This window comes from Bipolaris sorokiniana, assembly GCF_000338995.1.
Source record: "Bipolaris sorokiniana ND90Pr unplaced genomic scaffold COCSAscaffold_2, whole genome shotgun sequence".
In the NCBI taxonomy this organism is placed as follows: Eukaryota; Fungi; Ascomycota; class Dothideomycetes; order Pleosporales; family Pleosporaceae; genus Bipolaris; species Bipolaris sorokiniana.
The window spans coordinates 1,527,803-1,541,020 of record NW_006911896.1 but is presented as its reverse complement, the minus strand read 5'-3'; the positions used below and the strand labels follow the sequence as shown (position 1 = coordinate 1,541,020).

The 13,218-nt window shown below is 49.4% G+C and overlaps 6 protein-coding genes across 6 annotated transcripts; 1 reads left to right on the top strand and 5 right to left on the bottom strand.

Annotated features, from left to right (window-relative positions):
• Positions 1-847: 847 nt before the first annotated feature.
• COCSADRAFT_33331 (uncharacterized protein) lies at positions 848-2,838 on the bottom strand. Its single transcript, XM_007697327.1, has one exon. The coding sequence runs from the start codon at positions 2,541-2,543 to the stop codon at positions 912-914; it is 1,632 nt and encodes a 543-aa protein (XP_007695517.1). The 5' UTR covers positions 2,544-2,838; the 3' UTR covers positions 848-911.
• Positions 2,839-2,940: 102 nt separating this feature from the next.
• Positions 2,941-4,098, top strand: COCSADRAFT_178248 (uncharacterized protein). Its single transcript, XM_007697835.1, has 2 exons — positions 2,941-3,415; positions 3,469-4,098. The coding sequence occupies exons 1-2, from the start codon at positions 3,057-3,059 to the stop codon at positions 3,875-3,877; spliced, it is 768 nt and encodes a 255-aa protein (XP_007696025.1). The 5' UTR covers positions 2,941-3,056; the 3' UTR covers positions 3,878-4,098.
• A 418-nt stretch (positions 4,099-4,516) lies between these two features.
• Positions 4,517-5,628, bottom strand: COCSADRAFT_272567 (polysaccharide lyase family 1 protein). The gene has a single exon (XM_007697834.1). The coding sequence runs from the start codon at positions 5,596-5,598 to the stop codon at positions 4,594-4,596; it is 1,005 nt and encodes a 334-aa protein (XP_007696024.1). The 5' UTR covers positions 5,599-5,628; the 3' UTR covers positions 4,517-4,593.
• Positions 5,629-7,627: 1,999 nt separating this feature from the next.
• COCSADRAFT_33329 (uncharacterized protein) lies at positions 7,628-9,337 on the bottom strand. The gene has a single exon (XM_007697326.1). It carries the CDS (start codon positions 9,070-9,072, stop codon positions 7,855-7,857), a length of 1,218 nt encoding a protein of 405 aa, XP_007695516.1. The 5' UTR covers positions 9,073-9,337; the 3' UTR covers positions 7,628-7,854.
• An 878-nt stretch (positions 9,338-10,215) lies between these two features.
• Positions 10,216-11,149, bottom strand: COCSADRAFT_349928 (uncharacterized protein). Its single transcript, XM_007697833.1, has 2 exons — positions 10,665-11,149; positions 10,216-10,449 (listed from the first exon to the last, which is right to left on the bottom strand). Exons 1-2 carry the CDS (start codon positions 11,109-11,111, stop codon positions 10,234-10,236), a joined length of 663 nt encoding a protein of 220 aa, XP_007696023.1. The 5' UTR covers positions 11,112-11,149; the 3' UTR covers positions 10,216-10,233.
• Positions 11,150-11,651: 502 nt separating this feature from the next.
• COCSADRAFT_33328 (uncharacterized protein) lies at positions 11,652-13,212 on the bottom strand. The gene is made up of 5 exons (XM_007697325.1): positions 13,123-13,212; positions 12,763-13,075; positions 12,511-12,683; positions 12,174-12,454; positions 11,652-12,123 (listed from the first exon to the last, which is right to left on the bottom strand). The coding sequence occupies exons 1-5, from the start codon at positions 13,123-13,125 to the stop codon at positions 11,940-11,942; spliced, it is 954 nt and encodes a 317-aa protein (XP_007695515.1). The 5' UTR covers positions 13,126-13,212; the 3' UTR covers positions 11,652-11,939.
• Between the last annotated feature and the right edge of the window lie 6 nt (positions 13,213-13,218).

Below are 13,218 nucleotides of genomic sequence, written 5' to 3'. Positions count from 1 at the left end.
CAACGGCGTAAATATAACGTCATTTCTGGTTCGTGAAACAACAACCACCGAATTCCACGATAGATTGCATGTCAACATCCGATTCGTAATGCTGAATACCTGCGTCGCGTTTGGAGATGTTGACTTGGCAGACCAGTCTGAGTGCAAAACAATTCAGGGACAAATGAGTTAAATTAAAAAGCTTCAAGCACAGATGTAGGAAATCATCTACATACCATCTAAGAAAGTCTAGAGATCAAGATGCTTTTCCTCTCTTCATGGATCTACAAATAGGGACTTGCAATTAGGCCGGTGCTCCTAGTTTTCGGCCGATAAAAGTTTTCGGCCTCCCTACTATATTCACGTGGTAATATCAAAATAGGTAGCGCAATGAAATCAAAGGCCTGCAACACACTTGTCACCCGTATCGATCTTAATACTAGCCAAGCCTTTAGAATAAATACAAATGCGAAGAATAAGGCTAGAGACTTAGGAGGACACCTAAGCTATCGTTAAGCCCCCAAAATCTAACAGTAGGTCGACACATACGTGGGTCATAACTAGTCTGGGTCATCCCACAATCCCGGATACACGCATCCGTCAGTGTTTTATGTTTCTTCTCGTGGCCCTTTGTATGAAGATCTGTAGGACCTCTCCCACACAAGTCTCAGCTGGGCGGATAGAGCGCCTGTGACTAAATCCGAACCCTTGCACAACAGTGGATCATCAGCCCGTGGATCCCCTGCACGCCATCTGTTTCAGAAACCCTGCACGAACAGGTCGGCAGGTTTGCGTAATAGATAAGAAAAAGCATTTGTGGAGTATTGGTCGCCCTACTCTATGACTACTGAATCGTGTAAATATGTACCCCATGCATAAAAGCAGAAGACACAATGTCGAAAATCATCTGAATTCATCGTATATATACTTATTTAAAGCGGCCTTTTGCCATCAAAGAACCCTGGCCTCTGAGCTTCCAACTGGCTCGGCACCAGTTTTCTCAGCGCACGCAGCACAGTTTCCAACTCCTGTTCATCAGCGTGGTGCCACAGGTTGCGAATTTCCTCCCAAGCTTTCAATGTGCGTTCTGGAGCTGTGCATTTTGCAAAAGCCCTGAGAGCCGCAATGACTGACAGACTTGATATCCACGTCCGTTCAAGGTCTTCATTGAGAGCCCTTAGATAGCGCTGCCAGATCTTTTCAAGTTTCGAGGCTGTCCATGATGAGTAGCGTACTCCACCAAAAGTATTAAAGCCATGAAAAATGACGATGAAGATGGTGCCTTCCAACGGTACTGAATTCCAGTTCATTTCCTGCAGCAGCTCGTGGACGCGGTCGATGTTACCTGCTACCCCAGCGTGATGACGGATCAAAACACCGTATGTGCGCGAGTCTGGCGCGATGGGCGCAAAGTCTTGCAGCTTCTTCAATTCCTCTTCATTTTTCTCGTGGCTTAACCTCCGTGTCTCGTCTCTAAAGTGCATTCCCAGAAGACGACGGTCACGCCAGTTGCGGTTGAAGAATGTGTGGCCCGGTGCTGGAGATGCGCGCAGGGCATGCAGGCGCTTCATGCGCTCGAAAACATGCTCCGCAGCCGCAGGCTCTCCAGCACGGAGTAGGGATGCTATGACAGCATTCATCACCACTGTATCCACAATCTCTCCCGCTGCAACCAATTCTTGATACGTCCTTCTGACGGCATTTCCGTTTTGCAGGACACCGTAGTAGTAGAGGAGCGATACACGGTGATGTCGGTGCATTGGCATTTTCCGAGCTTGCATTTCTTTGAGAAAAGTCTCAGCAAGTGTGTATTTTCCGGACTTTACAGACACGGTAAAGAGCACGTTGAAAGTCACATAGCCACCTCTGATACTAGCCCGGTGCTCCATATCCCGCCAAATGTTGAGAGCTGACTGGATCTTGTCTTCAGCTATCTTGCCCATGGCATTTCCGGAGAGGTGTATCGCTGATGTCCACTCTGAGCGAATGATGTGTATGTGCGCATTCTTCATGTCGTCAAGGATAGAAAGGTATCGTTGCATTGCGGTTAGCGTGGGACGCTCCACAACAGCGAGGTGGTGAAGCAGAGCTCTTATCGTTTCAATCTTGAGATATACAACTCCGGGTGATGGTAGCTTCTTGTATGTGTCGAACACCTCAACATGTGATGCTTCTTCATCCTTGAGTAGTTCTTCCAATCTCTCAATGTGCACAGCGTCTGTTGGGTCGCGGAGGGGCCATGGTTCGTGACTGTCTCCAACATTCCACACCAGTTTTCCATCATCGGGAACATCTTGCTCGGGCCCAGCTTCAAGCTCCATGCCGTAGTAGTCTACCAAGGCCTGCAGTTCTTTTTCAGCAAAGTCCTTGACTTTGTTGAACGGACCCCTCCGCTGTAGCCTAGCATTGGGAGTTTCTTCGTCTGGCTTGGACCATGTGCTACTCCACCGCCCAGTGTGTTTCTTCGGAAAAACTGCATCTACCCTGGACAATTTTGGCATCCGCTTTGCATGCTTTGGGCACGATGACGCCTGCACCAATGCCTGGATGAAAAAAGTGTCCATGTGGGGTGTCTGTCTGGGCGCTGATGGCGCATTGTCTATCAAATTCTTGCTAAACCTTCTCTTTGACGTATTCCTGTCGAGGGCCGGACATAAAAAGGAAAGAAAGGGTCGTGCGCTGGTGGTATTGGAGACTGCGGAGGTCCGATCGAGGGTACGGAAGAGGGACATGAGAGGTCGAGCATCGTGTCAGTGGGAGCCTATTCAGACGTGTTCCATTTGCGAGCGCGGCTACAATTGATTATGTGGAACCCATTGGGGAGCTTTCCATAGGGCGAGTGAATAACGGTACTGGTGGTGATGCGCGGATGCCCACACATGGGCCGTCCAAAGATTTCCAATGTCGCGAAGTCTTGGCAAAATCTTCGGAGTTTGCGCGGGCAAGAACAACGCTGATAATATCCACGACATCACCCATTGTGGCCCGTAGCCAATTGCCGCGCCCCCGGAATATTCTCAAGGATTCCTTCACATGACACAGTGCCTGTGAGAGCATAACTATCGACACTGCCCGCCATGGGCCGCTACGACTTCCGCCCTCTTCGCGTCCGCCAAACCGCAAAGGCCCTCTTCGACGCAAAGCGAAACCCCGAGCTGCCGCAATGGTACGATGTCATTGGAAATATTCCCCCGGGCGAGACACTCGCGAGACCAGTGCTGCGGGTACCCAAGATGCGCAAGGCACGCAAGGCCAGCAAACTATTCAAACCACTGCCCATCGCATATCCCGAAGACAAGCTGCGCTCAGAATTTTTCGGTGACCACCCATGGGAACTGGCACGACCGAGGCTGGTAGTTGAGGATAGCGGAAACGACTCGAAGAATTACGATTGGAGCAAGATTGTACAGCCGGGCAAGCAATTAGATGGTGAAAGGTGCGTCCAGCCGATATCACTGCTTCCCATGTGGCTACACTAACATAATGAAGCGTCGTCCAGCGCCAAATGTGGCTGATGAAGAATGCCTCCCTCTCCAAAGCCTCCGCCTACGATGTTGCCCGCCGCGAATTCTACAAACACCGCCATCTCTCCGAAATCCGCTCACGTATCGCAAAAGAAGAAGCTCTGCACGTCGGTGCCTACTTTGGCAAAGGACCGCTTGAGATTGGTATGGAGCTTGAGGACCGCCAGTGGGAGAACTGGAAGGCCTGGGCTACTAAGCAGATTGAGGATGAGCAGGCTATGCGCGCACAAATGTTTAGTGGACAGCAAGATGATGGTGCTGGCACGGATATGAGCAGCAACGAGTATGACCAGGCTATTGAGGAGTTACAACCGGCTGCACCAAATAACCCTCAAGGACAAAGGCCCTTGGGAGGTGTTGCGGCCCATGCCTAGGCTTGCATGTATCGATAGTGTAATGTTCTTGTGTACATGTATAACTATGGTTGACTTGAGCAACCAGCCAAAGACGTTATGAATCTCTTCAATTTTGCAAGTGGAAACATGAGTTAAGGGAGAAATCGTAATGTATGAGGAAATGATTGGGTCTCGTAAATGATGGCATTTCTAACTCGACCCTTGGCAACTGTATACTCAACATTCGCTGATTCACAGGCTACTATTTCGATATTTTGACTCGGGCAACAAATTCACGAGGTAAGATTCAACTAGCCATAACATTTAAGCTATCAAGATCGACATGCTCAATAGGACGCTGAAGCCCTGAGTCGGACACATCCATTTAGATAATAGCTTGCTGCCACCGAGAGTCTTTTACCAGAAAAATATTACTAGAAAGTGACTGCTACTACTCGCTACATGGGTGTATAAGTCTCCAATCAGAATCGTACAAGGGAAACTACTAAAATCTGACCGCGAAGATAATATAGTAATAAGCTTCGCTTCCTAGCCTGACCTTATTTGCTTTCCGTAGAACAGAGTACTGCAGAGTTTGTCTTTTAGTTCTGCAAAAAAAAAAGCCGCTGATAACTGACTAGTATTATGCAAATAAGAAATAAGACCACAACGGATAAGCAAGGGATATCACATTCATTACTTAATCTCACTCCATCATTATTTACAAAAAAACCTCATCCGGCAAAAGCACCTTCTCAAATCTTGCCCAACCCAGCCCCCTTCTTAACAACATCCTCCACCTTGTTCAGCGGCGTAAGCTTGTACTTATACGGCGCCTGCGTAAAATTTCCAACTTGAGTAATATTCACGCCGGCCTTGCCAAAATCATTCTTCGCTCCCAGATTCGCAAAGCCATCAATCTCAAAGTCGCCGTCGGGGCTGGTATTCGGACTGTCCTCTGGGATAACAAGACCGTATGTGCTGAGTGCCTCGCGCGTGTTTCCTTTGAATACGTTTCCCTCGACGAGAACCTGGTTGTCGCTTCGCGAGTGGATGGCTTGGTAGAGGAAGTCGACATAGAGGTTGTTGTAGATGTGCTGGTGGCCGAAGCGGCCGGCGGGGCCTCGCGTTCCTTCGTGGCGCCAGTAGTTGTGGTGGTAGGTGACGTGGAGGTGGCCTTGGTCGATGTCTCGGAGGGCGTCACTGTTGCCTACTAGCGAGCTCTTCCAGTGGTCGTGGAAATAGTTCCAGGATACGGTGATCCAGTCTGATGCGCGGATGATGTCGACTTGACCGTCGAATGCATCGGGACCTAGCGCGGGGAAGTTGCCGGTGGTAAATTCGTTGTGGTCGATCCATATGCGCGTGCTGTTGCGGATTGTCATGGCGTCGTCGGCAGTGGCTGTGAAGCCAAAGTTGCGGATGATGACATTGGTCTTGTTGTAAATGTTGAGGCCATTGCCTGTAATTTGAGCACCTTTTCCAAGACCAATGAGTGACTTGTTGGATTGTACTTGAACTCGCGAGGTGAGGTTAAAGTTGCCTTTGGCGTAAACTACAAGAGGCTCGGTGCTAGTTACTGCCTTGACGAAATCGGCCAAAGTCTCCACAGTAACACTTTTGCCATCCTTGGACTGGCCACCAGTTGTTGGGCCAATTGGGTTATCTTTTGCGAATCCCACCAGGCTGAAATCAGAGCCCGTAGGCGCTGCGGTCGCAGATAGAGCGAAAGAAATGAGGGAGAGGGCTGACAGCTTCATCTTGACTTGCAGAAGACACTAATAGAATACGTGAACTATTATGAATAACCTGGCGACAAACAGCAGGGCGATACTGTCCCCATTTTATCTACTGCTATGATCGACCTCTAGTGCCCCAAAAAGTATACTGCAATGTCGTACACCGTATGAGCGACCAATTCTTCCGGAAAAGTGGTCCCTGGCGCATCGAGAAGCAGGTCCAGAAACCCGTATAACACATCTCTGTACCAAAGCTGTTATATGGCTGCTACTATTTAACTTGGCGAATCTCGGCTAGGTGCCCCGTGCTTGGCGAAACTAAACGGCGATGCCAGATATCGTAAGTGTAGCTTGTCATGTTGGAGTTGAGTGGTGGAAGTATACAACCCCAGGTTCTACGGTGGCTGATACGGCTAGATGGCGAGCTCGGACTCCGGGGAAATTGGGGCAAACGCGCTTGGCATGTGGCTTGCATTACCACTTGGACCATTTCTCGAATCATGTATTTCCTCTAGAAATTCCGTGCATGCACCGAGACTTTGATTCTGCAGTGGCAAATTGATAGTACGGTGAGATGGCAAGCTCAGGCCACGGGAAAGTCGGAGAAACCAACTTGGCAGATGGGCTTGTACTTATCTCCATCTTTACGTTCTGCTTAGATTATGTATCTTTTTGAGAGAATTTCTGCATGCATTGATATCCTGATTTTGTAGCGGCGAAACGGCGCGGTGACTCCATATCCTGCAACCTTATCATCATTTATCCTCTCAGCCGCGAAATTGCTGTTTCGCATTACACCTAAGCGACGCCACTAAGTAATGTTCAATCGGCATGTTTTCCAATGTTTTTTGTTTACTCGTATCTAGAAATTTGGCGAGCGGAACAGTTGTCGATGTGCTTGGATTTTCTACCGTCAACTATATTTCGAAAGCGTTTTTCGGAGATATAAGCAGTCAAGTTGTGATTACAGTACCCGAACGTGCCCAGATGTCAACATAGAATCAGTGGCCCCATGCCATGATGTTATCTGCCATCTATTGTCTTAAAATGATCTAATGTTCAAAGATACGGTTATCCACCACCTGGCAGTATCAGCATGTGTAACATCAGCCCATCATCCAAATACCCGTTGAAACACGAAATCATCCCGAGATGCCGATCAAGTGCATTTCGGGCCGGCTAGCAGCGAAGTCGGCTGCGGTATTTACAGCGTCAATAAGGGTGGGGGCCTGGATAGGCACATACTATCATCGGTAAAAGCTATGCAAACTCCTCCTTGTTGCAGCTCTAGTCGCATACCGATATCGCGCCCAAGGGCTTGGAAAGCATTCCAATTGGCTCGAAGAATCTTTACTCCTACCTGTCTAATCTATGCGAATAGGTTAAGAATCTCCTTCTTTGGTAAGTGTTGCCACCACGTGACGAACTCTAAAATCTCACTCATTACAGCCCTGTATCGTAAGATATAAAAAGACGATGACCAGCAGATAGTGGTTACAGGGTCCAATTGTAGATCACACAAGGGCTCTTCACCCGAAACATACACTTCTTTGCTACAAATAGGGAATATTGGTTCCTGGTATAACTATCGCATTTCTATCCTATATATCTAACTAAGAATATAGCTATTTCTATGTATCCTTAATTTATAAGCCTAGGAGATACCTAGACTAATCCACATGATACTCCCAAGTGGACCTAAAAAAGATATAAAATCTACAAAGATATACGACAGCAACACTCAATCTGTAGATTATATTATCGGGCTTGTACCCAGAGAGAAGCCTGAACAACTAGCCGAGCGAGGTACTCAAAATAACAGGCCTGAATATTTCACATCTGTAACGCGGAAGATGGCCTACAACACTCAAATAAAACTTCTAGTGATGAATTTACACTAATAAAGATTTCTAACTAGTGAGCCAACTTGGAAGACTCGTTATTCGTAGCTTTTGAAATCAAGTAAGCTACTTTATTCTCACAGTTAACCGGAAACTCAGTGGTCCACAAAAATGAAACTGCAAGAGCTAAATCAGAATAGTTGTTACAACATGGCATTCCATTGTATTCTTGTAACAAAGTTACACCAAAAGGTATATGTATTCACTCCACTCAATCCTCAAGTCCCCAAAATATCCACAGAAAGCCATCAAATCCATGGCAAAGAAAATGTACAAAAAGGTCCTCACAAATACATTATCCTTAGTTCTCCCAAGCACACCGATCCACGGTTAGCTGGTCCGCACCACACAAAAAATCAGTGAGCGTAAAAGATGTTTACGCGCCGTTGCCGTTGTAAGCAATGAGGTTGGGGCTACCCTCTCCAGCCCTCAAGTTAGTGATAGCGTCCTTGGTAGCAAGCTCCTGGATGCGCTTGCATAGGGCAGTAGGAGAGCGGGGGCCCTCAAGCGCAATAAGGTAGGCAGCAAGACCAGCAATGTGGGGGCAAGCCATTGAAGTTCCGCTGATGGTGTTGGTAGCGGTGGAGCTGCCGATCCAGGCGCTTTGGATCTTCTCTCCGGGAGCGAAGATGTCAACGAGCTTGCCAAAATTGGAGAAGGAGGCCTTGAGGTCGCGCTCGTTGGTGGCGCCGACGGTGCAGGCTTGGGGTGCGGAGGCGGGGGAGGAGTTGGATGCGTCTTCGCCTTCGTTTCCGGCGGCAGCGGCGACGAAAGCTCCGGCTTCGACGGCGGACTGGATGGCATCGTTGGTGGTCTGGGAGAAGGGGCCGCCGAGAGACATGGAGAGGACGGTGCGGTTGATGTGGCCCTTCTCGGTGGCATCATCGACCGCCCATTGAATGCCCCTGAGGACACCAGAGTTGCTGCCGGAGCCGTCTGCGCCGAGGACCTTGACACCGATGATGTTGGCCTTCTTAGCTACACCAAACTTGGTGCCGGCGGCGGTTCCAGAGCAGTGGGTGCCGTGGCCTTGGTCATCTTCGCCATCAGATCCGGAGATGAAGCTCTTTCCGAGAGTGGCACGGCCGCCGAAGTCGGTGTGCTCGGTGTTAACACCAGTGTCGATGACATAGATGAAGGTGTCCTCGCCAGCAGAGCTGTCAAAAACGTAGTCCCGAGTGCCAGGCTCACGGTGGGAGATGCGTCCCAGGCCATAGGGGGAGCCTTTCTGAGTAGTAAGAGTACCGTTGGTTTGGCGCGCGTTCAAGCTGCCAACCGGGACGGAAGCATACATCTTGTAGTCAGGCTCGACGGACTTGATGGCTCCCATGCTCTCGAGCATATCTAGGATGGTATCATCGGCGTCGAAGGTGAAGCCCTTGACACCTCCAACAGAGTAGGTTTCCTTGGACTCGATACCAGCAGCCTCAAGGACAGTGGAGAGAACAGCCTCGAGTACTTCATTCTCTTCAATACGGGCCACCCACGAGCCGGGAATGGTGTGCTCGTTGCGAGTACGGATAATCTTGCTGGCCTGCGCAAGGAATGCGGGCAGGAGAGCTCCAAGAGCAAGAACAGTTTTGAAGGAATGCATCTTTGCAAGTAGTAGGAGTATTTGCGACTAGCGGAAGTAGTATAAGAGAGCGAAAGTTGCAAAGAAGCCAATAGAAGAATGAGCGAATGAATGGACTAGCCAGAGGAAGAAGTAGAAAGGACTTGAATGAGATGGTGAGGTGGTGAGGTTTTGTTCAAGTTGAAGCAGACGAGCATTTATAAATCATGTCCTCTGTACACGGGGATGTGAGGCTGGCCGCGGGATCGACGTGATCAGCCGATTGTACAATCTGCCACAGACTTGATTGGCATCGTCGAGATGGATACAGTGGAGTTCTCATTAGCCACAAGGCTAGAGTGATTAGGTCACTACAGGTCGCATTGCGGCAGCAAGATGGAACGGGAGGCTGTCCGCGTTTCATCGTTCGTTTAGGCAGGAGGATACCTCTGCGGCAGAGCTCGTCTACTCTTGCTATTGGCCTTGCGACTAATGAGGACTAGGTGTGCCGAGCATAAAATTCGCAACGGCTGGCTGTAAGTATACCAACAGCTATAGCTACTATGAGGTATAATAGGCGGCCAGTGGATTTGGTTTCATTTGTGAAGAGCCAGCTTGGCAAAAGGAGATCATTCCCCTATTTCGCAGGAGCCAAGACATTCCCGACAGAAGTGGGTCGGTCCAGAGTAGGGAAAGAGGATGTTTTCTAGATGTACGTAACAGATTGGACAAGCCGTTGAGGATTCAAAATGAAGCATCTGCAGTGGCAAGGCTTAAGGGCGTGGCGGCGGTTGTGCCGCCCTTTGGTACGCAGTCGCTGTGACGGTGGATCCGACAAGTGGCGAATCAGCGCCTCAGACAGCGTCGCGCCCACAACGTCCCCTATGCCGTTCAATCTTGGGCCATTCTAGACACCGGCGAATGAAACAGACACGGAGGTTTTCACAGGCCTCGATCCAATCGGACGGGGCCGCTTCTGCATGCGATGGGTAGACGTACCTCTCTTGGCAGACGGAGCCTCCGAAGTTCTGCTATGCGTTGCCTAAGCTAGGGGCTACCCAATCTCCAACACATGTTGTTTTGTTTTTTCTGATAAGGAAATCCATCTGGGTCGACAAGAAGCAACTTTGGTGACGCAAACTCCCTTTTCTGCATCTGAGAAACTTATGCATCAACAAGCCCAACGCCACAAGCTTGATGGCTTCATGGTCGTTTCTCATCCAACGTCATAGCAAACCGTCCCTCCTCAATTCCATAAAGCACTTTCCCATCCAGTATCCAGTTGAAAAGGCAAGCTCCACACGGCGACAATGCCCCGAAAGGATTGATCTCGACTAGTTGAACAGTGCTGTTCCGCTCCAGCGCCACATCAAAACTGAACCCGTGCTCCAGTAACATATCAATCACATATTCCGTTAGCTCCTCCTTCATGTACGTAACGATATCCTAGAGAACTGCATTCGCTCCCGCCTCGAGCTTTGCTACTATATCTTCCAGGGTGGAAACCCCATGGCGCCACCAAAACTAAGGTCCATCTATACTGGCTAATGGCGCTGATTTTGAAGTCGTCTGGTCTGGGAGCGGCCATGGGGCGATTTTTTTCTTCTTGCTGCGGCAGCGGCAGGCGGTGAAACAAAGACCCTAAACTCCGTCCCAGGATGCATTCCTTCATCCCACCTGTTGAGCATAAGTTTGATCTTCATCTCCTTATCCTCTTTCTCTGCGTGCGCCTTCTCACGTTGCAGACAAGTGTACGCGCGCATGGACGTACAGAGCTTCGTCATAATATCTCGTACCGTCAATGATGGCAATCCACTCCCCATGGGACTGTCTTTTGACGACATGTGACCGAGCCTAATGAACCATTTCCTCTCGCCGTCCAGAAGTGAAACAAGTTCTCGGCCTGCTTTTGTCGATTTCAAAGTCTCGAGCATTTCCTCAAGTACAGCGTTGTGGATGTGGCCAGTGGTTACCCATGCACTGTGGCATCTCATCATATCTTCATAAAGAAAACCAGGGATGACGATCTCATGGTATTCGCCCCCTGTAGACCTTGGGATCTGGCGATTAGAGTGTGCCATAGCGTATAGCTATATGGTGTCCATGGTGGGTCGCAGTGTGTGAAAACGGCGGGTTTTCAGGGACGATGGGAAGTATATCTGAAACACAGTGGTGGGCGGCTCCGAAGCGTTTGGTGCAGGAGGATAGATGGGAAGAGTCGTTGATGCCTTTCGCAGCGGCATCTTCGGCCGCAATGTCGGCAGCAACAAGGGAATAAGGAACTTTAAGGATACGCCTTGTGGTAGCAATAGTGGTAGTAGTGCCGTATCGCCCTGGTCGTCCTCGGGGGTACGTAAAAATCAGGAACCGCAGTAGAAGCAATACAAACACGAAAGGCTAATTGTACCTACCGCTTAGACCGTAACTGCTTTGTGCAGACAATAATTCATGTGAGTGTCGGGCTATAGCTAAACATCCATGTTATTCATTCCTGCCGCTTTTTCGACAACACCATCCACTTGATAGTAAATCTAGATTCTGACTGGGAGTGCCAATTGTCTTTTTGGCTAACCTTCAATGCTCGTAAAGAAGAGACGGAATCATACGGATCATGGCAGTTATGTGGATATATCATGTACTATCGTATGATCAGCGTGACGCAGATTGCATGAATTTGTGTTCTCAATTGATCTGAGGTAAGAGCATATCATAAGAAGATTACCTAGGTTTGTCAAATCGCAACTGCATGGCGAATGTTTCTATCATATTCACCTTACACCCCCGGCCACTATCAGCTTGATGATTAGAGCTTTACAAGGCAGCAGTGTCATGGGTTCAGCCAGCGTTGTCAGCTCAAACGCCATCATACATTATGCAGTATAACACGATCGGTTTCAGCAAGTCGTCAATCAGCCAGCAGCCTCTCGGTATAGGCCAATGGTGTTGTTTCCTCCCGCCAGTGCAAACATCTCGCTCTTTGTGGGAACCTTGGGTAACCACTTCGCGCTCCAAAGAGGCTTGTCGCCGTGCGAATGGGTTGCGACGCACGTCTTAGTCTCGAACCGCCATACCTTTGCTTTTGAGTCGTGAGATCTAGAGACGAAGTCAATAATTGTATTTGCGAATTTGTAGTCGCATCGTACCCAGACAGCAAATATTCGCCGGTATCGCTCCAGTCGAGACTGAGTACCCAGCCACCATGTCCTGTGAGGTTTGCTACCTGCTCACCCGAAGAGACGTTATAGATTGCAATGATTCTGGCATCACCTCCTGCTGCTAGGAGCTTCGAAGTTGGAGAGAAGGCCACACTGCGAATTGGGTGTACAAGCCCTGCTAGAGAGTGTGCGAGACGCCCAGTATCGTTGTTGAAAACGTATATCGAGCCATTCTCATGTCCCGAGGCTGTGAAACTGCCGTCGCGGCTCTGTCTACTTGTTAGTAACGCCTCAAGCAGAATTAAAAAAGACAGCCAAGGCATACCAGATCTACACACAAACCAAAGCTGCCTTTGGTCTCGTATTCGCGTATGCGGGGCATACCCTCGTCTTTATTCAAGCTCCAGACGTTTATCTTGCCGTTGATACTACTGCTGGCAAGGTACTGCCCATCCGCGCTCATTGCAATCGCCCACACCTCACCCGGCTTGTTCTGATCTGTAACGCAAGTTAGCGCTCGCCCCGGTGACATGGACGATCCAATTGTGATGGCAAAGAAAGCGCAAGGCGTACCCACCGACAATCTCTCCGTCCTCACTCCATGCCCCGTCTTCACTCTGGCTCCATATTTTGACCTTGCCCTCGAAACCAGCACTCGCAGCCCGTCGTGCCTTCTCTTCGCGCGCAGTCACCAGGTGGTGTATGCCGAGCGGATGTGCCTTGTCAAGTCTTTGTATAACTGGAAAGTCGGGTTTCGTAGTGTCGTAGACATTGATGCTACTCGCGCCAGAAGCCGAGAGCAGCTGTGTACTAGTCGGCGCTACAGCGAAGATGTCGCTCGCTTTGGGATGGGCCGACTCGACCGTGTGGAGGGTAAGGTATTGTTTTGACTGCAAGCTGTCAGGGCAAAATTCAGATGAAAATATGTATCGTGTACCATTTTGAAAGCGTGGTAGCTCTACCGCTCCCATTCACAAACGACTAGCGAAACATGGGCAAGGTGATGCAAGGGTTGGCAAATTTCCAGGTCAAT

Excerpts from the sequence above, each read along its gene's own strand:
- COCSADRAFT_33328 (XM_007697325.1), bottom strand. Across the intron at positions 12,455-12,510 it reads TTGGTTTGTGTGTAGATCTG|AGCCGCGACGGCAGTTTCAC; the intron begins GTATGCCTTGGC and ends ACAAGTAGACAG. Across the intron at positions 12,124-12,173 it reads GGCGAATATTTGCTGTCTGG|ATCTCACGACTCAAAAGCAA; the intron begins GTACGATGCGAC and ends CTTCGTCTCTAG.
- COCSADRAFT_33329 (XM_007697326.1), bottom strand. The coding sequence starts at position 9,072 with ATGCATTCCTTCAAAACTGTTCTTGCTCTTGGAGCTCTCCTGCCCGCA.
- COCSADRAFT_272567 (XM_007697834.1), bottom strand. The coding sequence starts at position 5,598 with ATGAAGCTGTCAGCCCTCTCCCTCATTTCTTTCGCTCTATCTGCGACC.
- COCSADRAFT_178248 (XM_007697835.1), top strand. The coding sequence starts at position 3,057 with ATGGGCCGCTACGACTTCCGCCCTCTTCGCGTCCGCCAAACCGCAAAG. Across the intron at positions 3,416-3,468 it reads AAGCAATTAGATGGTGAAAG|CGTCGTCCAGCGCCAAATGT; the intron begins GTGCGTCCAGCC and ends AACATAATGAAG.
- COCSADRAFT_349928 (XM_007697833.1), bottom strand. The coding sequence starts at position 11,111 with ATGGCACACTCTAATCGCCAGATCCCAAGGTCTACAGGGGGCGAATAC. Across the intron at positions 10,450-10,664 it reads GGACGGAGTTTAGGGTCTTT|CTAACGGAATATGTGATTGA; the intron begins GTTTCACCGCCT and ends ATGAAGGAGGAG.
- COCSADRAFT_33331 (XM_007697327.1), bottom strand. The coding sequence starts at position 2,543 with ATGGACACTTTTTTCATCCAGGCATTGGTGCAGGCGTCATCGTGCCCA.